Source organism: Oryctolagus cuniculus, chromosome 13 (assembly GCF_051225735.1).
Source record: "Oryctolagus cuniculus isolate XC-2025 breed Fujian yellow rabbit chromosome 13, ASM5122573v1, whole genome shotgun sequence".
In the NCBI taxonomy this organism is placed as follows: domain Eukaryota; kingdom Metazoa; phylum Chordata; class Mammalia; order Lagomorpha; family Leporidae; genus Oryctolagus; species Oryctolagus cuniculus.
The window spans coordinates 99645594-99668229 of record NC_142879.1 but is presented as its reverse complement, the minus strand read 5'-3'; the positions used below and the strand labels follow the sequence as shown (position 1 = coordinate 99668229).

The following is a 22636-nucleotide window of genomic DNA, read 5'->3' as shown; positions in this document are numbered from 1 at the left end:
CAGAATTTATTGTACATTATTTTTATACCATTGTCTATTTTTCCCACTAAACTAGGGTCTTTTGCTTTTTGCTTGTTAAACTTCTTATTCTGGGAAGTGTTAAGCCTTCGTACTGCAATGTAAATTTGAAATGTTATCTCAAAAACTAAAAATAAGGGGGGGAGGAAAAAGTTTGGGAGGGAGAGATGGGGAGAGTGTAAAGGTGGAGGGGAAAGTTATTAGGTCCTTAGGACTACATGTACAAAGTAAAATGAGTCTGTTAAAAACTAATTAAAAGTTAAAATAAAAAAAACACTTAAAATTTTTAGAAATTTTAATGCAATCAATAAACCCCAGGATTGGGGGGAAAATGAATACATGGATGGTGGGCATTGTGGTGTGACAGGATGACATCAGAGTATCTAGGGATCAGCTTTCATCCATTATTCAAATCCAGCTTCTTATTGGTGTGCCTGGATGGCAGCAGATTGTGGCAATGATGCCTGGGTTTATGCTACACTTGTTAGAGACCCAGTTGGAGTTCCAGGCTCCTGATTCAGCCTGGTCCATCCTGGCAGTTGTCAACATTCAGGGAGTGAATCACTGGATGGAAGATTTCTTGCTCTCCCTGTTGCGCTATCATTCACATATATAGATGCATGGATGGATGGATGGATGGATGGCTAACTGAATGTTAAAGTAATGGGTACTTGTAGAAGTGGCCTCCCTTTACAAAAATTCTCCTCCAGGTTTTCTTTCATTCTTTACTGCTTTACACCAGATATGACAGCTGAGGACAACTGCCTTTGATATACAATCTCATAGTGTAAAACCAAATATCCAGAGTATAGGGAGGGATCTTCCCTTCAAAGAGCAATTAGTCAAAGGGCCTTGAGTGTTGAATACTGTTTTCATCCTTACTGGTAGGAGGTTGTTGTGGTTCAGCTCATACCCACAAGTGAAAACTTTCAAATATTAGATGACCTTTTACAAGACACTTTCATGGCAGGTATTTGGTGCAGAGCTTAAAATGCTGCTTGGGTCACCTGAGTCCAGTGTCAGATGACCAATTTATGTGCAGGCTGCTGCAATTCCAATGAACTCAGAAAGGGAAAGGGAGTGCCACTTGCTACCTAAAAGTCAACAATTCCAACAAGAAAATTACTAAAAAGATCAATATGAAACCAAAATTGAAATGTGTTTTTCTCTCTTGAGTTTGCAGTCTTTCTGAAAATTCTTTTTAAATAACACTTGAAAGATGGAGAAGAGTTGGAGGGATATTTCAGAAAGTGAACTCCATAGCAGTAACAAAGCACATCAAATACAGAAACAAATGTACTCACTCAGTAATGATGTACTGACAGGCTATGGCTAAATTATACTTGAGATTGCTGCTCAGAAAATAATGCAGCATTGTCTTTTAGAGATTAATTTCATAGCTATGAACACTGCACATATGCACACCTCTCTATAGTTTTTCAGTGATTATTGGTATGTTGAAATTATAGTTTTGACATCCTGCTGTATTTGAGGGAGAACTCAAATCTTTTATAAATCAGTATGTGGGACTGGCACTGTGGCACAGCAAGTTAAGCTGCTGCCTGCAGCTCTGGCATCCCATATGGGTGTGAGTTCAAGTCCTGACTGCTCTGCTTCCATGCAGTCTATCTCCCTGCTCATGCACTTGGGAAAGCAGTGGAAGATGGTCCAAGTGTTTGTAAGCTGTCACCCATGTCGGAAACCTGGAAGAAGCTCCTGGCTCCCGGCCTCAGCTTGGCCAAACCCCAGCCATTGTGGTCATTCAAAGAGTGAACCAGTGAATGGAAGACTGATTTGTATCTCTGCCTCTCTTCTCTCTCTATAATTCTGTCCATCACATAAATATTTTAAGAAGTAGGAAATATGTACTGAGTTTAAACAAAATAAAAAGTTAGTTTGCCCATTTAAACTGTTGTAGTTCAAGATAGAATTATAACTATTTTAACATACAGAGGAAATTATACTTGCCAGTTTATAAATTACATTGTTTTTATAATTTTGCAAATATTTTTACAGTTTTACAAGTATTAAATACATGTATTTTGTTGCAGAGAAAAGAATTTGGAAGCAGTTTCTTGACAAGCAGATAAGTTTTACCCTATAAAAACTGGTCTCAATATTTTATATTTCAATGGTCAACAAAGATTTCTATATGCAAATTATCCAATCAGTGGATAATTTTCAGGCTAATTTTCATTCTTGTTATTTTATAATAATGTATTTGTATAACAAATAATAAAATTATAGAATCACTTATACACAGGCCAAAACATGCTCGGATTAAATTAGAATTCCAGTTTGGAATGAAAATTTAGCAAAAAACATACATGTAGCCATTTATTATCACTGTAAGTGTGTTAAGTGGCAAGGTTAAACTTCATATAATGGTGAGAGATTCAAAAAATGCTCAATGTTAGGAACATGGAGAAACCTTGCTTTAACAACAGTCATAGTGAAATCATAGGTGAAGGCATTATGTGATGGTGCACAAAACTTAAAAGTGTCTTGGACCACAAGTGAAAATCAAGTTAAAGATATATTAGCAGATCTCAAAGTATATCTTTAATTACTAGGTAAAAATATTCAATTATCAAAACCTAACTTAAAGCAGTTTTGAAATGTTTGCAAATATGTCAGTTTAGTTGTATTTGTTAAGTTTATTAAATAGTTGCAAAATATTGAGGATGGCTCTGTGGCATAGTGGACTAAGCCTCTGCCTGCAGTGTTGAAATCCCATACAGGTGCTGGTTCTTGTCCCCATTGCCCCTCTTCTGAGCCAGCTCACTGCTATTGCCTGGGAAAGCAGTGGAAGATGGTCAAGGTACTTGGACCCCTGCACCTGCATGGGAGACTTGGAGAAAGCCACTGGTTTCTGACTTCAGATTGGCTAGGCTCCAGCTTTTGCACCCATTTGGGGAGTGAATCGCAAATGGAAGATCTCTCTGTCTCTCCCTCTGTCTGTATCTCTGCTTCTCAAATAAATAAATATATATTTAAAAATTAGCTGCAACATGCGTTTCATGTCTACATTAATGAGGATAATTACAACCATTACTAGCATACATATGTCAATCAAACTAAGTACTTCAACAAACTAAAAATAAGAAGTATATGAACAACCTGAAACCCAAGGGGAAAGAGGCAATATATCTAACCGTGTCCAAAGACTCTGCAGTGTTGTGATGTGAAGCCTGAGTTGCTGAAGTAGGAGTCTCCAAGTTTTGTTGTGGAGTAAGATCTCTGCTGAGCCAGAAACTATTAGCACAATTTCCAACGCTAAGTGACGCTACCGAAGTTTGCGTAGAAACAGTTTGCGTAGAAATAGACTTGGTTAATGTTCCAGTCTGTTGTTTCTCCAGGAGAAAATTTTTAGTTCTGACCTCTGCTAACACTTCATTAGCTCTGCGAAGATTGAAAGAACCAATGTTTAGTATTTCATTTTCCCCTTAATAATTCTTACATGAATTTCATTTTTTAAAAGAAAGAGTCAATGGGCATGCACAATAAACAGTGTTTTAATACTGAAAATGTGTCAGAGCACAGTTTCTGTATAATTAAGGCCTTTTAATTTTTAAAGTTGAAAATTTCACAACGTGACTCAAACCCAGTACAAGGGAAAAGGATGCCTTTCAATGCTGTATGACTGATCCGGTGACATCTGCTTCCTCCCAAAAGGCTCTATTCTCAAAAATCCTTGTGCATGCCATTAGAAATATTTTATTTAAATAACAATTCTGATATAATGGATGTTGATTTCTTTGATGCTAGTAAACATTTTCTAATATATAAATATTTGAAAACATCATGTTTTGCCACTTAAATATATGAAACAGTAACTTTTTAAAAAGGATAGAAAACTAAGTTAGAGATTTAGAATACCACCAAAGACATTTTCAGGTGCTTACTTTTGACAGCCCTGCTTTTTTCACCCACTTTTTGGGAGAAATTAAGCAAATGCTTGATTTTTGGCATTGAGAGATAACTCAGAACAACAATGACTGTGGGGAATGAGATAGCCAAGTAAGTATTCAGCAACAACTAAAGCAGCTAGGAAGACGTCAAAGGTGGGACTTGCTCTTTCTTTCTTCCAGACACTATACTTTCCTTCCTCTCTTTCTTAATCTTTCTCAAGGCGTCCTTTGGTGGTAATAGCAATGATCACAATAAAGGAAAGGTAACTAGACAAGTGCCATATTGTACCAACAGGTGGAGGAGGGGGAGGAAGAGATGCTAGACACTTAAGTTGTAATCTTGAACTTAACAGAGTTGTTAACATTTACATAAATTGTTCTGCACTAAAAATTTACTGGTAATTTCATTTACTAACATTATTTTCCAAAATCACTTTGTCTAGGTAGATTATATCCTTACTAATCTCAGGAATCTGTTTCACTAAGAATTATGCTTTAGTGGCAAATTAGCGAATGTAAGCTATTGTCTGCGATTCTATGTTTTGACTTACTCATTCACTTGCTTTGAAAAAGCTTCTACACCCTGAATGATCTCATCTTGTTTGCTTATCAAAGCTTCAAATCCCTCTAGAAGGAGTTGCTTATATTCCTCCAATTCTTTAGAAATGGCTTCCTGAGGAGCTTTCATTTTGGAGAGTGTAGATATCCCAACATGGATTCTGTGTTCTTTTTGTATACTTTTTGGAATGTCATCACTCTCCATTAGATACTCGGAACTTTTTTGAGATGATGCTTTTTTCTAAAGCAAAATAAAAAGGTAATTTAAAAAATCATTAAAATATATTAATGTTTTTATTTATTTCTTTTAGTTTTGAATCAGTGATTCTGAGAGAAATTTTAAAGTAAAAAACAAGCCAAAGTTTAAAATATTTATCTTCAATACACATTGACTGAAATTTGAATTATAATGAAAATAATACCATTATTACATTACTACTCATGTAAATTAGTTATCAAAGAATATAAGCATTGATTAAAAGTGAATAGCAATTAAAGCAACTAAAACTACACTATAATTCCTAAATTCCATTTTTCCCCTTGAGGTTAATGAGAAATCACAATTCAGAGGATAAAAGTTTATGATGTGATTTGTATACTTTTGTGAATGAAAATGTTTCAGTCAATGAAACTGACTTGTCATCATTTGATGTTTTCCACAAAATAAGGGCACATATTAAACAATAGCAAGAGAAAAGCTTGATGGAGTTTCCCTGGTACTGAGTGGAGAAGGAGTCATTTCCCTCAAATAAAACCATTAACTGATACTTAAAAGTAGTACATTTAGAGCATGTCTACAAACCCTTTGACAATTTTTCCATGAAATTTTCTCTCCTGAGTGTGAGCTGGACAAAGCACTGTGTATCTAGTGAACAGAATAGGGCACACATGCTGAGTGACTTTTGCTAGGCTGTAAAATGTGATGCTGCTTCCACCTGAATCTCTCAAGCAAACTCGGACTTAGAAATTAGCCACCCAAAGACGAGAAAGTGAAACAACATATTGATATTCCCACTGATGTCCCAGGTAAGGTCCAAAAAAAGCAACTATCAACACCAAAGCTGGCATTGTGTACAGTATATTGAGCTGCTGGCTGTGATGCTGGAATTCCATACTGGAGCACTGGTTCAACTCCTTGGTGTTCTGCTTCTGGTTCAGCTCCCTACAAATGTGCCTGAGAGGGCAACAGAAGGTGGTGCCCCAGATACACTAGATGGTGACACTAGATACAGGGAGTTGTAACTTTAGGAAATTGAAACAAAGACTACAATAGGTTAAATGTCTTCAGACCAGAGGGAGGTGGAAGCTGAAAGGGCCTACAAAAGAGGAAGAATGAAAACCAAAAGGACATCAAAGAGACTGTGTGGCAACTTGAGGTTTTGAAGGAACTGTCAAGAAAGGATACCAAGACCTGGAAGACAAGGGGCCCATTCTTCAGGAAGCTGAAGGTAAAACTGATGTGAGAGAGAAACTAAAGGAAGACTACCAAATTTAAAGGAGCTATGACTTATTGGCTTCAAGTATCTAAATCCATATATGTGAATTACAGCATCTCCACATAACAAATCACCATGCAATTGTGAAAAAAAAAAAGTAAAATAAAAGGTGGTTTCTGGAATAAAATCAAATCCAGAGTGCTGCTAGGCAAACAGGATCCAGAGATGAAGCAAAGATGATGACTGTACAAGGGACAATAAAACTTCAGAAAAACTTTAGGTGGTGCCTCAAATCACCATATGGGTCTTAGGAATTAAAGAACATTCACGATACTGTCCTATTCTGGCTCCTTTGGAAGCCCAAGGTGAAGAGATTATGTCAAAAAGATTCGTGGGACTGGGCATCAGAGTGCTTTTGTTTTTTTCTTGCCTATTGCTCCTGAGTCTACCATTCTGCCAATGTAGGCACTGGAAGGAAGCAGGGATGGCTCAAGTAATTGGGTTCCTATAAATCACATGGGACCCCTGGCTTGAGTTCCCAGCTCTTAGCTTTGGCCTCACATGAGATCTGGTTATTTTAGGAGTAAACCAGTGAATGGGAATGTTTTGTGTGCTCTTTATCTTACTCTCACTCACACACTCTCTCTCCCCTAACTTCTTCTTTGTCTCAGGTAAAATCAAATTTTCAAAAGGCAGTATTTCTGAATATTTATTGTCTAATAGGATGAACTCCAATAAAATCACAGAAGGCTGCATTTTTTCAGAGGGTTATATTAGAAAATCCAGTAGTTTCTAGTTTGCAATAAAAATAGAGAGAGGTAAGAATTAAAGGACTCCTCTGACCTTGGAAGTTTGTTTTCTCTTTTTTTTTGACAGGCAGAGTGGACAGTGAGAGAGAGAGACAGAGAGAAAGGTCTTCCTTTACCGTTGGTTCACCATCCAATGGCCGCCGCGGCTGGTGCGCTGCAGCCGGTGCACCATGCTGATCCGAAGGCAGGAGCCAGGCGCTTCTCCTCGTCTCCCATGGGGTGCAGTGCCCAAGCACTTGGGCCTTCCTCCACTGCACTCCTGGACCACAGCAGAAAGCTGGCCTGGAAGAGGTCATACATTTTTATGTATCAAATATAATATGTATACATGTGCATATACATGCAATAGGTACACATATATATTTAAAACAGTTAAATGCATACAGTATATACAGTGTATATATACTGTATATATACAGTATATCCTGGAGGGATACACAAAGAAAATTAGCACATCTCATGAAATATTTTATAGCTAAAAATATAAATTTTAATTTTATGAAAGAATGATGCTGATATATTTTAAATATTTGAATATTTGGATGTTTAAGAGAAGATCGTTACCAAAAATGGAAATATTATCAAAGACAGCAAATGTATCTCCAGAAAAAGAAGCTGAAGATACATTAAGAAGAATTCAGTTGACATTATGTGCCAGGGCATTGTTATTACTGTTTATGAAATCATGAAACAGAAAATGTTATATTTTGGGATTCAAAAAATATAAAAGGTTCCAGATGGTTCTGTGAGTTTCAGAAGTAAACTTTTGCAGGGTACAGTTCAATTATGAAAACATAAGAAAATGTGTATTTAGGCTTTAACATAGTCAAACTATAGATAAGTTAATTAAAGAATAATTGATATAACCTGAAATACTAAAATCTTACTGAGTTATCTTGTCTCCTAAATCACCACTTTTCTTCATCTCTTCATCCAGTTTGTCCTGCAGAGCTTGATTTAACTCAGCAAGCAGCATTATGTGTTGCTGTTCATCTTTAGACTTAAGAAAATGTGAAAATTATTTTTTAAAATATAGACTTCTTTCTAATAGTATTATTCCCCATGAGTTAATGAGTAATATTCTATAAAATCAGATAATAATCAGATTTCAAAAATAATGACTTCCCAAAAAAGAGTTCAGGTTGACTTACACTTTCAACACTATCTTTTGTGGATTTCAAATTATCAAAATTCATTCATTAAAGATAGAGGTACGGTGGCTATGATGCTACTAGAGATTTCTGCAACCCAAATCAGAATGTCTGCATGGAGTTTGGCCAACTTGGATTCTAATCTAGATTCCTGCTAATGAACACTCAGTGAAACAGCAAATGATGTCTCAAGTGCTTGGATCCTGCACCTACATGGTAGAACTGGATTGAATTCTGGGCTCCAGCTCTAGGCTACTGTAGGTATTTCAGTAGTGGACCCATAAATGAAAGATCTCTTTCTCACCCCCTCTCTCATCCTCACCTTGTCCCTCTCTTGCTGTCTTTCTAGTAAAAATGAAAAACAAATACAGAGTTTAAAAAACCCAAATACTGTTAATGAATTATTTTTAACAGCAACTTTTTATTTTCTAAAAATTTTTTAAAGATTATTTTATTTATTTAATTGAGAGGTAGAGTTACAGACAGTGAGAGGGAGAGACAAGAGAGAAAGGCCTTCCATTGGTTCACTCCCCAGATGGACACAATGACCAGAGCTGTGCCAATCCAAAGCCAGGAGCCAGGTGCTTCTTCCAGGTCTCCCATGTGCATGCAGAGGCAGAAGCACGTGGGCCATCTTCTGCTGCTTTCCCAGGCTATAGCAGAGAGCTGGATTGGAAGAGGGGCAGCCAGGACTAGAACCAGCACCCATACGGGATGCCAGTGCCGCAGGCAGAGGATTAATTACTGTGCAATGTAGCTGGCCCATAAACAGCTATTTTTGAAAGAGTGGTTATATTTTACATTATAAAGATTCCCTAGAAACTTTTGTCCAAAAACTTGAATATTCAAGATATTCCAGGTTTAATTAAATCATATGCTACTAATAGGATTTTTGGAAAAATTCACATTTGATTCTTACTACATATTTCATCTTCACCTGATTTCAGGATGAGATAAACAAGATCATTTCTTAACCGTGTTTAGAAGCTTCTTTTTTTTTCCTTTGACATTAATGACCTAACTTTAAACAAAGTTTACCTTTTCTATAAAATACCAGCATTTACCATGTTTGATTCTTGTTTTTTTTTTTTTTTTTTTTCTGTACTGTCCTATGTGAATGCATGGCCTGATACACAGATAATTGTGGGGTCACATAGATGACTGTGCAACTCCCTGGCCCTAAATATGTTTTCCAAGGGTATAATTCAATGCAATATTTTTGAGACATATCCAGGATGCTTTGTTTAGTTTTTCCACTGCTTTCATCCACAGCAGCAGTAGCAATTAGTGATTAGACCTTTCTCTTGGCTCCTATAAGCCCACTTCACTTCTAAATGCAGTGACTGCTGGATTCTACTCAACCACTCTTTGTATTCCATTTCTAAGTCTGTCTCAAAAGTTCCTTAAGTCTCAATGCTTCACCTGAAGTTGCTTAATCTATACTCCTAGGCCTCACTTCATCGCTCAGGCCATTTCTTACTTCTCTTTCATTTCTCATAGGTTAAATCTTCAACTACACCCACACAAACCATTACCTGATGGGGATTACCTTTGCAGACTACCAGTCTAGTACATTTGCTAATGATTCTAAAGGGTGTGTCTTTGATCCTAGTGTTGTTTTCTAATATTGATACTAGATATGTTAGGATGTTGACCAGCATACTTCATGTTGAAATTCTTTTCTAATGCAAGACTTTTCACAGGCATCAAATTATGGGTCACTTCCATTTTCGTTGGAATCCCCTCTGCCATAGATACAACTTTAGCAGTCTGTTGAGGTTCTCTTCAGACATAAACCTAACTATATTACTTGGAGGCCTGAGTCAGATATCTCTATTTCCCAATCCAATTATTCTCTTCCAAGTTGTGTCCATAAAATATATCAACCCAATTACTCTCTGGTAGATGAGAACCTCCATTTGTGAGATGAGAACCTTCTGGAAAATTAGTTGCTATTGAGTTGGTCAAATGCCATCGATTATTATACTTTTGACAGAGGGTACCCTTGAAAGTGACTAATAATTCTATGCCATATTCCTAAGTCATTTCTACAAGAATTTACAGAAAATACCTCAAGAATTATGAACAAGCTTAATAGCCATTGTACACTGATATGAACTGAATAAAGTATGCCTGTGTAAAGGTTGATGAGCACAGTAGGGGAAAAGCTTGTTTTTATACATGCAGTCGTGGTAGCACTATGTCACTCTGCAAAACCATGTCATAGTAGTCATTTTTATCTTTTCTCTTACAACTATTTCCTTTTAAAAATCCAGAGAAGGCCGGCGCCGCAGCTCACTAGGCTAATACTCCGCCTTGCGGAGCCGGCACACTGGGCTCTAGTCCCGGTCGGGGCACTAGATTCTGTCCCGGTTGCCCCTCTTCCAGGCCAGCTCTCTGCTGTGGCCAGGGAGTGCAGTGGAGGATGGCCCAAGTACTTAAGCCCTGCACCCCATGGGAGATAGGAGAAGCACCTGGCTCCTGCCATTGGATCAGCGCGGTGTGCTGGCCGCAGCGCGCTGACCGCGGCAGCCATTGGAGGGTGAACCAACGGCAAAGGAAGACCTTTCTCTATGTCTCTCTCTCTCTCACTGTCCACTCTATCAAAAAATAAAAAAACAAAAATCCAGAGGAAGTATATTCCATGGTGAAAATAAAGCTTCCACAATAATTTAGTATCCATTCTTGATGAGGAATTAAATTTATAGTCTCAAAATAACTCATTCTCAAGGGCTCACTGAAGAGTTAGGATTACAGTTGGAATTCAGAATCATACATGTATCATTACTCAACTTTCATGGCAGTGTAAAAGACATTAACAATATAAGCAAGGACACCAAAAGATAGCCACACACCAGTTTTCAGATAACATATATTTGGAGTACCCAAAAGGATAGATATAACTAGAATATCTATCAATGGATAAAGAGATATACAAAATGTACTATGAATACAGTACTGACTTTATATTGCATTTTCTAATACTTATATGAAAAATATATGCCAAAGTCTCACAAATACATTTTAATACAGCATAAAGTATTTATTTTAATGTCTTCTAAACTATCTTCAATATATACAAGGAAAAGTGACATGCACATCAGATATTTTCCTCTGAGTTACATTTCTATTTAGAGAAGATTATCTCCTATGAAAAAAACAAAATGCTATGTAAAACTAAGGGTTACATTGCTATGTACAAAGTAGCTGACAAGTACTGGAAACAGTTATGCCTGTAAGAGATAAAAATGTCACAGAATGAAAAGCTTACTGAAAAAAAGGGAAATTTGGGCCTCGATCTGCATAAACAAGGTTAGATGAACAGAAACTAAAAGGAAGAGTGGACAGCACAAAGAAAAGTGGAGAGATGGAAAACAGGTACAGTTAAGCCAGAGATGGATAGAATCCAATGGCAAGGAGGAAAACACTAATTCTCACAAAATTACTCGCAAATGAATGCTCAAAGCAGCATTAATAATAGTCAAAAAGTAGAAACCACCTAAATGTTAATCCACTGATGAACTGGATAATTTATACAACAGAACAGTATTGCACTATATAATACAAGAATATTTGACAATAAAAAAGTACTAACACAAGCTACAACAAGGCGAACCCAGAAAATACCTAAATACAAGAAGCCAGTCATAAAGAACTACATACTGTAGGACCCTATTTATATGAAATGTCTCCTTGGAGACCTGAGAAAAATTTGATTGCCCAGGACTAGGGAAGATAGAGGAGTTGATTGGCGATGGGTAACTGGTATAAGGTTTCTTTCTAGGTTGCTAAGCATGTGCTAAAGTTGATAGTTGTGATGGTCATATAACTCTGGGAAATATCCTAAGGGTCAGTGAATTTTATTAAATTAAATGGATGAACTTATTTAAAATATATGAGGTTACATTAAAAGGTTTGTGGAAATAATGGACTTAACAGATAAGTTCATTTTCATGCAACTTTTTTAAACCAATGCATATTTTTCATAGTGTACATTTAGGAAGCTCCCTTGTATCTCAACACATTGATTTTAAAAAGTATAGTGGCAAGATCTAGACAATTCTCTAGTTCAGATGTATTTACATCTGTATATGAATACATGAATAGCCTAACATGTATGACAAATTTTTCCAATAGATTGTAAATTAATCAAAACATATGAATTTTGTCTAAGAGTATAATGGAGTTTCTATAGAATTTGTTCTATAGAATTTATTCTGAAATATATGAAATAAAGATACATAGGCTAGGTATACATTCAAAAAATAGAAAATTTTTGGAGCATTTCATTACATTTTATTCTGTGATTTAATAGGTTTTGTTTCCACATAGCCATAGGAATATAATATTACAATATTGTTAACACAACAAAATGTCTCTCAACTTCCATGAGAAATGCTATGTAATCCTCAATTTTCCTAGGGGCATTATTTTAAAAAGAGTGAAATTACAAGAAGGGCCAAGTGAATGACAGAAATTTAAGAAATAAATTCACTGTAATGACAAAAGTGTACTGCAATGATACAGAAAATTTTAAAAAGCTGTATTTATTGAAATTCACATATAAAAAGTTACATTCTTTATCCAGCTACAGAATTTCTCTTCCACATGTTGAATATCTTACGGGCTTATCTTTGATTTTACTTCATTTGTTCTTACATCCTTTGTCTCATCTTTTTACAGAGGGTAATAATGAACTATGAGCTCCAGTAAATCTCTGATATTATCTTTGAGGGTGTCAGCCAGTTGCTACTGAAAATGTTTCACCTCTACCTTATAAGATATTTTTGTCACTCCTTTATAATTTTATTGTTAAATCATAGCTGGAACATTTAATTCCAAGGTACACTCAGCCTATAACAGACTTGTGATAGCCTATACTTGTGATAGTCTGACTTCTGATTTTTCATGTTTATGACTGTGCACAAGTGATACACATTCTCTAGGACACACACTCTGAATTTGGAGCATTTCCCAAGTTGGGGATATGCAGACACTGCTCTCCCATGACACTGAACAGCAGCAGTTAAACAGCTCCCACTCAACCACAATCACAAGCGAGGATGTTGGCAAGACTAGGTGTATTAAGTGCATTTTTCACTGAGGATATTTTCAATTTAACAATGAGTTTATTAGGGTGTAATCTGTACTTTGAAAAATATCACCACATGTTTCAATTCACCTCCTTCTGTTCATGTATACATTCCTGTTGAATGTAATATGGGGAATGAAGCAACAGAAGGAAGATCTTTGTCTCTCCTTCTCACTGTCTGTAACTCTACCTCTCAAATACATAAATTAAAAAAATAAAAATTATTTGACAATAAATAGAAAGAAGTTCTGATACATGCCACAACATGAATCAACTGTGAAATTATTATGCTACCTGCTAGAAGCCAGTTACCAAGAAAAATATACTGTAGCACCCTATCTATAAGAACTGTCAAGAACAGGTAAATCTGTAGAGACCTGAAGAAAGTGATTGCCTAGGACTAGAGAAGACAGAGGGACTGAAGTGGTTATTGATAACTTATACAAGGCTTATTTTGATGGTGAAAAATATGCCTAAGTTTACAGTGGTAATGGTCATACAATGTTGGGAATACAGTATCGGACATTGAATTTTATTAGTTTAAACATGTGAAATTTATTGTATGTGAAATATTTGAGGGTGCTGTAATAACTGTATGGGAAAATGAGTTCAAGAGAGAAGTTATTTTGGTGTAAAACTTTTTAAACCAACGTGTTTTTAAAATAAATGCACCTAAAATGCAGAACAAAAAAGTGAAAGGGAAAACAGATCTTCCATCTGCTCGTTCACTCCCAACATGGTTGTGACGGGCAGGGCTGGACCAGATTGAACCCAGGAGTCACAAACTCCATCCAGGTCTCCCAAATGGGTAGCACTGGAGCCATCATCTGCTGCCTTCCTAGGTAGATTAGAGGGAAGCTGAGGCCGGCGCCACGGCTCACTAGGCTAATCCTCCACCTTGCGGTGCCAGCACACCGGGTTCTAGTCCCGGTCGGGGCGCCAGATTCTGTCCTGGTTGCTCCTCTTCCAGGCCAGCTCTCTGCGGTGGCCAGGGAGTGCAGTGGAGGATGGCCCAAGTGCTTGGGCCCTGCATCTGCATGGGAGACCAGGAGAAGCACCTGGCTCCTGGCTTCGGATCAGTGCGGTGCACCAGCCACAGCACACCGGCCGCGGCGGCCATTGGAGGGTGAACCAATGGCAAAGGAAGACCTTTCTCTCTGTCTCTCTCTCTCACTGTCCACTCTGCCTGTCAAAAAAAAAAAAAAAAAAAAAAAAAGAAGGAAGCTGAGCAAATGGGCACTCCAACATGGGATGCTGGAGTGACTATCCATGGCTTAACCTGTTGCATCATAATGCTGGCCCAACATTTTTTTCAGAGTATACATTAGACTTGAATGTTAGTAAGCCCCTTTCTATCTCAATAAATTGATGCACTAAAGTCCAGTGTCATCATCCAGATAATTTTAATTCTCATGAGTGTACACCACAGTTGATTTGAATAGGTCTATCCTTTTGTTATATGAAGAAGTTAAAGGAAAATGAAGCAAGTGTCTATATTTGAGATAGATCTTATAGTAGCTGAAAATATTTTGGAGCAGAGTATAATGGCCTTTCTGTACAAGTTATTAAATCTATGAAATAAATACACATAAGCTCTGTATCCATTCACAAGAGTGAAAATAAGCAATGAAAAGTCTCTACAGCATTTCCTTAAACACTCTCGAGACTCTTATTAAACCTGGCTTTCTTCACCGTGACAGTAAGAAGTATCACTATAAATACTGTTTCAAAGGAAATAAAATATGCCAGCTCAAGAGGAATAATGCATAATTTTCAAGTTCTTAAGGGCAAATAATATTTTAAATTTTTAAATTTAACTTTAAGGGAAATAGCAAAGTGAGAGTTTAAATGCATTATTAAAATAGAATCGTACTAAATTAATTAAAATGAACATAGAAAATGTTATGTTTTGTGAAACTGTATCCAAAAACTTACAATATATAATCAACTTTAGTATTTCTATTGACACATTAAATTTCAACATACTTGTCTCCTGAGGTCACTTAATTCCTTCTTCAAATTCTGGATTTCAATTTTGGAATTCATGCAACAACATCCTGCATCATCCGGTGAAACCTAGGATACAAATTTTTTAACATTTTTTATTTAAAAGACTTAAAAACTTTAAAAGACTTATTTAAAAGACTTAGAGAGACAGAGAGGTCTTCTGTCTCCTGATATACTCCTGATACACAGGAGTCACTGTGCACTTACTTATGTAGCATCCCTGTCTTTAATGTGTTATACTATGAGAATTAATGGTAAAAATATTCTTCAAACAGTTCTTTATTCTTTGTGCATCTGTGTGGGTGAATCTGTTGAAATCTTTACTTATACTAAGTTGATCTTCTGTATATAAAGATAATTAAAAATGAATCTTAATGAAGAATGGGATGGGAGAGGGAGTAGGAGATGGGATGGTTTGCAGGTGGGAGGGTGGTTATGGGGGGGAAAACTGCTATAATCCAAAAGTTGTAGTTTCAAAATTTACATTTGTTAAATAATTTTTTTTCTAAAAAAATGATGTGCTGCTTGCCTTTAAATCATTGGCAAGGGTGTAAGAAAAAGAGGACCAAGAGCATGCCCCTTTAATAGGAGAAGTGTATAATTTAACCATCTTTTTCATTGGAATCAAGCCTAGCAACATAAAAATAATTCATTTCATTTGAGATGGGACTGTGAAGCTTTGTACAGAATTCTTGGTGGGAAGAAAATAGTCAATTCAGTTTGGTGGTAATTGTTATTTCAAGATATGATTCATTGCCATATACATTATCAATCATTCAAGCAATAACAAGATAGAAATACTATAATTTCATTTCTAAAATGGAAACAAAATCTTGATTTAAGTCACAAAACTGATAAGCCATTTCTCAGCTATAGAAATATTTTACAAGCATTAGCATGGCAATGCATTATTAGCAAATGAGGATTTTCCTTTTTAATGGAAGAAACTGCAAAAAACTTAAAAAGTTAATCTTTTTATTATTACAGGTTTACATACTTCACAAAAAAGCACTTATACTGGATTTCTTTAAAAAGCATCCATTTGTGATGAAATGTTTGGATCACATTTCTAATTCAAGAGGTAGAAAAATTGAATGATAGGTCTAAGAGTCAAAAAGATCACATAAAGAAGACTAGTGTCTGCTAATATTAACTGATAGAATTAAGAAGGGAGAGAACAATTCAACATGGGAAGCAGGATACACAGCAGACTCACAGAATGGCAGATGTCCTAAACAGCACTCTGGCCTCAGAATCAGCCCTTAAGGCATTTGGATCTGGCTGAAGAGCCCATGAGAGTATTTTAGGCATGGAAACCCAAGACACTCTGGCAAAAAAAAAAAAAAAGAAAAAAAGAAAGAAAGATCTCTGCGAGTGAGATCCCACTGGAAAGAATGGGCCATCAAAGAAGGAGGTACCTTTCTCTGAAGGGAGGAGAGAACTTCCACTTTGACTATGACCTTGTCTAAATAAGATCGGAGTCGTCAAACTCAAAATGCTTCCATAGCTTTGGCAACTCATGACAAAGCCTAGGGTGATTACTGATGCCATAAACAAGAGTGTCAATTTGTTAAGTCAACAACAAGAGTCACTGTGCACTTACTCCTCATGTAGAATCTCTGTCCTTAATGTGTTGTTCAATGTGAATTAATGCTGTAACTAGTACTCAAACAGTACTTTACACTTTTTGTTTCTGTGTGGGTGCAAAGTGTTGAAATCTTTACTTAATATATACTAAATTGATGTTCTGTGTATAAAGAGAATTGAAAATGAATCTTGATGTGAATGGAAGGGGAGAGGGAGCAGGAGATGGAAGGGTAGTGGGTGGGAGGGAAGTTATGAGGGGGAAAAAGACATTGTAATCCATAAGCTGTACTTTGGAAATTTATATTTATTAAATAAAAGTTAAAAAAAGAATAAACAAAAAAACCTGGATGTTGCAACAAAACATTAACAAATGCCTTGAACCACAGTCAGTGCAAATTCAGTTGGAAAATAAGCCAACGTATTCCAAACTATACCTTTAGTTATAGGGAAAGATATTCAGTTTCTAAAAGCTAACATAAATGCAGCTTTTAAGAAATTTAAAATGTGCTCATTTGGTTCCATTTATTCTATGAAGTGAAAAGTCATACACTTATTTCCTTTCTATCTGATGAAGACAATTGTGAAAATTAGCATTTATCACTCAGTCATAATCAGTATTTCGCCAAATCAAAAATGATTATATCATCAATCTAAAACCCAAAGGAAAAAAGACAACATATCTAACCATGTACGAGCAGTCCAGTGTGCAGTTATGTGAAAGCTGTAGCTGTGAGGTAGGAATTCTTAACTTGCTTTGTGGGACATGGTTTCCTTTGCACATTAAATCACCACGAACATTCCCAACACTGGATGACGGTACAGCAGGCCTCATGGTACTAGTGCTGGGTAAAGGTTCATTCCTCTCTGTCTCCTGAAGAAATTCAGTTCTGACCACTGTTAATTCCTCATGCGCCCTGTGAAAATTGCAAGACAAATGCTTAGTATGTCATTTTTTCCACTTACTAATGGTTTATCTTTAAAAAGGCTGTAAGCATAAATGGACTGTCCCATTTAATAAAAGTATTTTAACACTAAAAATGTGTCAGGGCATACCTACTGTATGCAACCGATGTTTTCAAATTGCTCAAAATTAACAAAACATATTTCTAGTGGGTTGTAAACAACTGGTTCACACAAAGGCAGAGGGAGAGAAATGGTTATTAATGATATATAGCTAATCAGGTAATGCTCCTTTCTGGGAGGTTCTACTTAAAGTTCCTTGATGCCACTTGATATACTCATATTTAAATGGTAGCTGTGTTAGCTTAGATACAGGATGATTTTCTTGCTTATAATGACCATTTAACTATATACAAATATGTGAAAGCATCATATTGTGCATGCTGAATATTTTATAATTTTATAATTATATAAACATTTTATAATTTTATAACAATATTTTATCCTTTTTTATTAATGTAAAGAGAACAGATGTCATGTATTTCATAAGCAAAATTCTAAGGAGATAAATGTATTTCACTCCTTCCTGCTCTCCCACAAACCATCTCCTCTCTTCATTACTTTTTTACACTTTTAGCAAAAACAAAATTTTAGTTTTTCAAAAGATTCATTTTATTTATTTCAAAGAATTACAGAGAGTGGTAGAGACACAGAGAGAGGGAGGTCTTCCATCCGCTGGTTCATTACCCAAATAACCCCAATGGAGAGAGCTGGGCCGATCTAAAGCCAGGAGCCAGAAGCTTCCTCCATGTCTTCCACGTGGGTGTAGGGGCTCAAGGACTTGGGCCTTCCTCCGCTGCTTTCCCAGGAGCAATAGCAGGGAGCTGAATTGGAAGTGGAGCAGCTGGGGCTCGAATCGGCACCCATATAGGATGCCAGCCCTGCAGCCCTGGGTTTAAGCCGCTGCACCACAGTGCTGTCCCCCACAAAAACATAATTTAATCCACTCTAGAATAACAGGCTTAATTCACCAGAAACCATAGTATTTAACAAGTAAAAAGTAGAGAGACCACAGTTTCACAGGAAGATAAAGAAAGAGTTAAAAACAACTGAATGACAAGATGTTCACTTCTTCTCTATGCTTTTTTTTTTTTTTTGGAATTCTATATAAATTACCACATGTGAGATAAGCAGGATATTTATCTTTTTGGGACTGGCTTATTTCACTAAGCTTAATGTTTTCCAGTCGCACCCATTTTCATTGCAAAAGAAGAGACATATTTCTGTTGAGTAAATCAGTTTAGATTTAAAACACCATCTCCTAAAGGCATTTTCAAGCACTTGCTATCAATAACCCTGTGCATTTCACACATTTAACCAACTTCCTAGAGGGAAAAATAAGCTTTTCCCACATTGAGACATTTCAGAGCACCAAATTCTAGGAGAGAATGACAAAGTTGTTGGTTACCAAAGGAACTAAAGCCACTCCAGAGGCAATCCATTCCTAACACTGTTTGGAAGGCATCAGAGGGGGTGGGCCTTGCCCTTTCTGTCTTCTACAGACATAGTCCCCCAGAATGCCCGAGGTAGAATGCTAACCAGCCTGTGAGTTATACTTCCCCTCCTTTCCACATTCGTCTTTCTTTCTCAAGAAGAGGAGGAAAACTGCAAAGAAGAGTTGGTTTCAAGACACCCTCCTGAAGTATTACCAATGATCACAGTCAAGGGAAGATAACTGAACAAGTGCCAGGTTGTGTCAAGACTTACAGAAGCACCACAAGTAGCAGCAGTAGCGGTAGTGGGAGTAGTAGCAGTAGGCAGCCCTGTGGGTTTAAGTTGTCATGTTCCCCCAAACACATGCACCTAACTTTTATGTACATTTTTCTGTGCTAAAAAATAAGAGCATTTATTTTTCAAAATTATTCCTTAATTTGTAGAATTATTTTGTCTAGTTAGGTTCACTTCATACTAATTTCAGGAAACTGTCTCACTAAAAACTATGCCTCAGAGTCAAATTAATGAACATCAGTTATTTTCTGTGATTCTGGGACTTGACTTACTTATTCAGGTTGCAGGTTAAGGTTTCTCCCACTTGTACGTGGAGTTGCCTGGGTTTCTCCAGTTCTTTGTCAGATTCTTCCTGAGCAGCTTTCTTTCTGGTGTGTTCCGATGTCTGCAACTAAAGGAAATTTAAAATATACATTTTCAAATCATTTCTATCTGTATATTTATTTCCTCCAATTTTGACGAAGTGACACAGGGAATATTTTAAAGATATGAAAAAGAAGATTAAAATATTTAACTTCCATATCCCCTGAAGTAAACAATTATAACTAAAACTGAATCAGTTGTGTGTTGCTACTAATGTAATATCATTATACAAGAAAATTAGAATCAAATTAACAACTTAAAATTGAACACTGTACATCTTCCAAATTGCACTTTTTCCTTGGGATTGAGACAATTACATCTCATAGCATAAAACACTAGGAGCATGATGTGTATAGTTTTGGGAATGAATATGACTTACTAATACTGTTTTATCATCTTTAGAAGCTTTTTACAAAATAGAGCATACAGAGCAGCAACAACAAAAACTCGATAGGACTTCAACGCTACTGAGTTGGGAATAATGAATTTCTTTTAGATAAAGCCATTATCAAATTACTTTTACTAAGTGAGTAATGTTTCAGATTTATAGTAGCATGTCTGTAATACTTTGGCATTTCTTCCATGAAGTTCCCTCTCCTGAATATGAGCAGACCATAATAATCGGTTGCTAGTACTTAGACTATTTCACTGATGCTGAGTGAGTTTTGCTAGGTCAGAAAATGTGATTCAGCTTCCATTTTTATTTTTCTGGTAAAATTTATAAAGGACCCCAAGCAACAAGGCACATCATCACATAGACTTCCAAAGTTAAATGCAGTTAAATGCGCAGCCAAAAGCCCAGTTCAATGCAATTAGGTGGACAAACAACTTTTGGATGGTTGTAGCCCCAGCTTCAAATCATCCCCAGTTGAGTGACGTTTATGCCTTGCTTAAATTGTAGATTCTGAAAGAAGAATATATTGAGAGAGTAAATCATTTTTTAAATTTATTTTATCTATTTGGAAAACAGAGTTACACAGAGAGATAGAGATATATAGAGACAGGTCTTCCATCCACTAGTTCACTCTCCAGATGGCTGCAATAGCTGGAGCTGAGTCAATCTGAAGCCAGGAGCCAGGAGCTTCTTCCAGGTTTCCCACATGGATGCAGGGACCCACAGCCTTGGACTGTCCTCTGCTATTTCCCAAAGAGCATTAACAGAGAGCTGGATTGGAAGCAGAGTAGCCCGGGCTCAAACCGGCACCCATATAGAATGCTGGTGCTGCAGTTTTGGGCTTTAACCCACTGCACCACAGTACCAGCCCCATAAGTGATCTTTTTTATGGCAGAGGGACAGAAAGTCTGTGGCAGAAGGTAGCTTCTACATCCACTAGCCAAATCTCCCAATGCCAGGCCTGGAGAGTGGAACTCGGAACTCATTACAGTGGTCCCACGTAGGTGGCATGGAGCTGTACCTTGAAACACCTTCTGTGCCTCCCAGGGCCTGTAGTGGCAGAATGCTGGCCTCGGATGCCAAAGCCAGAAATCAAACTAAGATTCTGCTATACGAGATGTGAGCATCTTAACGTCTAGGCCAAACAACTTTCCCAAAGAGATTCTCAGGTAGGTTGCTAGACACTCATAGAAAACTGGCACAAACACCAATGCTAAAGATAGGGGTTGCTGTCGCTCCCCCTCTTCACGGAGGAGCGACACTGAACCCTGCCTAGGCTTCCTATCCGAGTCACAGCACCATTATGTCGCTCCCCCTCTTCGTGGAGGAACGACATAGGACCCTGCGCTGTTCTTTTGTCTGCTCGGCCCTCCCCGGGTTTGCTGCTGGTTCTTCCCGGGTTGGCTACCGTCCCTTCCACCTCCATGGAAGGGCGGTTCCCCATGCCACTTTCCCCACTTCCGTGGGGGAGCGGCACACCACCGGCCGGCTCTCTCGGGGGCTGCTCAGATGTTCCTCAGGTGTTCCTCCTGCATGCCGTCTCTCTCCTCCTTTATAGTCCTCTTCCATCAATCCCAACTCTGCTACCCACACGCCGAGTATGCTGCTCTCCTCCAATCAGGAGCAGGTCCTGCTGTTTATTGGTTGAACTGGAGGCAGCTGTGTAGAAGCTGTTTCCTCCTCTCCCAGCGCCATATTGTGGGAGAGCAGATGCATGGAATAAGTCTTAATTTGAGTAACAGTCTAGTCTGAGTTGCTCCCCACAGGTTGCTATTTTGAAAATAAAAAATGAAACAAAGACTTAAACATGTCAGATGCCTTCAGACTAGAGGGTGGTTGCAGCTTAAAGGACCTAGGGAGGAGTAAGGATGGAAACCAAAAGGACTCCAAAGAGACTGTGAGTGGAAGCCTGAGGGCCCTTGAAGACATTTACAGGGAAGACTTCAAAGAGAAAATGATTCCAAAGCCTAGAAGAAAGGGGCCTCTTGTTACACAACAGCTGACAGTAAAATTGATTTCAGAGGCAAAGCTAAAAGATGACTAACAAATATAAAGGAACTACAACTTACTGGGCTCAAGTATCTATCTGAATTACGACATCCCCACATACCAAATCTCTGCGTGATTCTACATGAGTGGTTTCTGGGAAAAAATAAAATGCAGAGTGCTACCAGGCAAATGTGGTCTAAAGATGACACAAAGACTGAGACCATCACATATTGTCAAGGCCTCATAAAATCTTAAGGTGGTACCTCAACATCACCTTAAGGATCTTAAGAGTTACAGAATATGCAAGGAATGTTTGTCCAAAAACTTGAATATTCAAGATATTCAAGGTTTAATTAAATCAAATGCTACTAATAGGATTTTTGGAAAAATTCACATTTGATTCTTACTACATATTTCATCTTCACCTGATTTCAGGATGAGATAAACAAGATCATTTCTTAACCGTGTTTAGAAGTTTCATTTTTTTCCTTTGACATTAATGACCTAACTTTAAACAAAGTTTACCTTTTCTATAAAATACAAACATTTACCATATTTGATTCTTGTGCGTTTTTTTTTCTGTACTGTCCTATGTGATACACAGATAATTGTGGGGTCACACAGATGACTGTG

The 22636-nt window shown here is 37.2% G+C and overlaps 1 protein-coding gene across 2 annotated transcripts in view; it reads right to left on the bottom strand.

Moving 5' to 3' along the window:
* The window catches only part of LOC127489251 (uncharacterized), a 110596-nt gene that overhangs the window by 14973 nt on the left and 72987 nt on the right, over positions 1-22636 (bottom strand). For both annotated transcript variants that reach the window (XM_089311844.1, XM_089311843.1), the window contains 7 exons: positions 19530-19648; positions 17255-17483; positions 14962-15051; positions 7620-7732; positions 6849-7014; positions 4481-4728; positions 3174-3420 (listed from right to left, as the gene is read on the bottom strand). In XM_089311844.1, the coding sequence (XP_089167970.1) occupies positions 3174-3420; positions 4481-4728; positions 6849-7014; positions 7620-7732; positions 14962-15051; positions 17255-17483; positions 19530-19648 (1212 nt within the window). The remainder of the gene's footprint in view (positions 1-3173; positions 3421-4480; positions 4729-6848; positions 7015-7619; positions 7733-14961; positions 15052-17254; positions 17484-19529; positions 19649-22636) is intronic.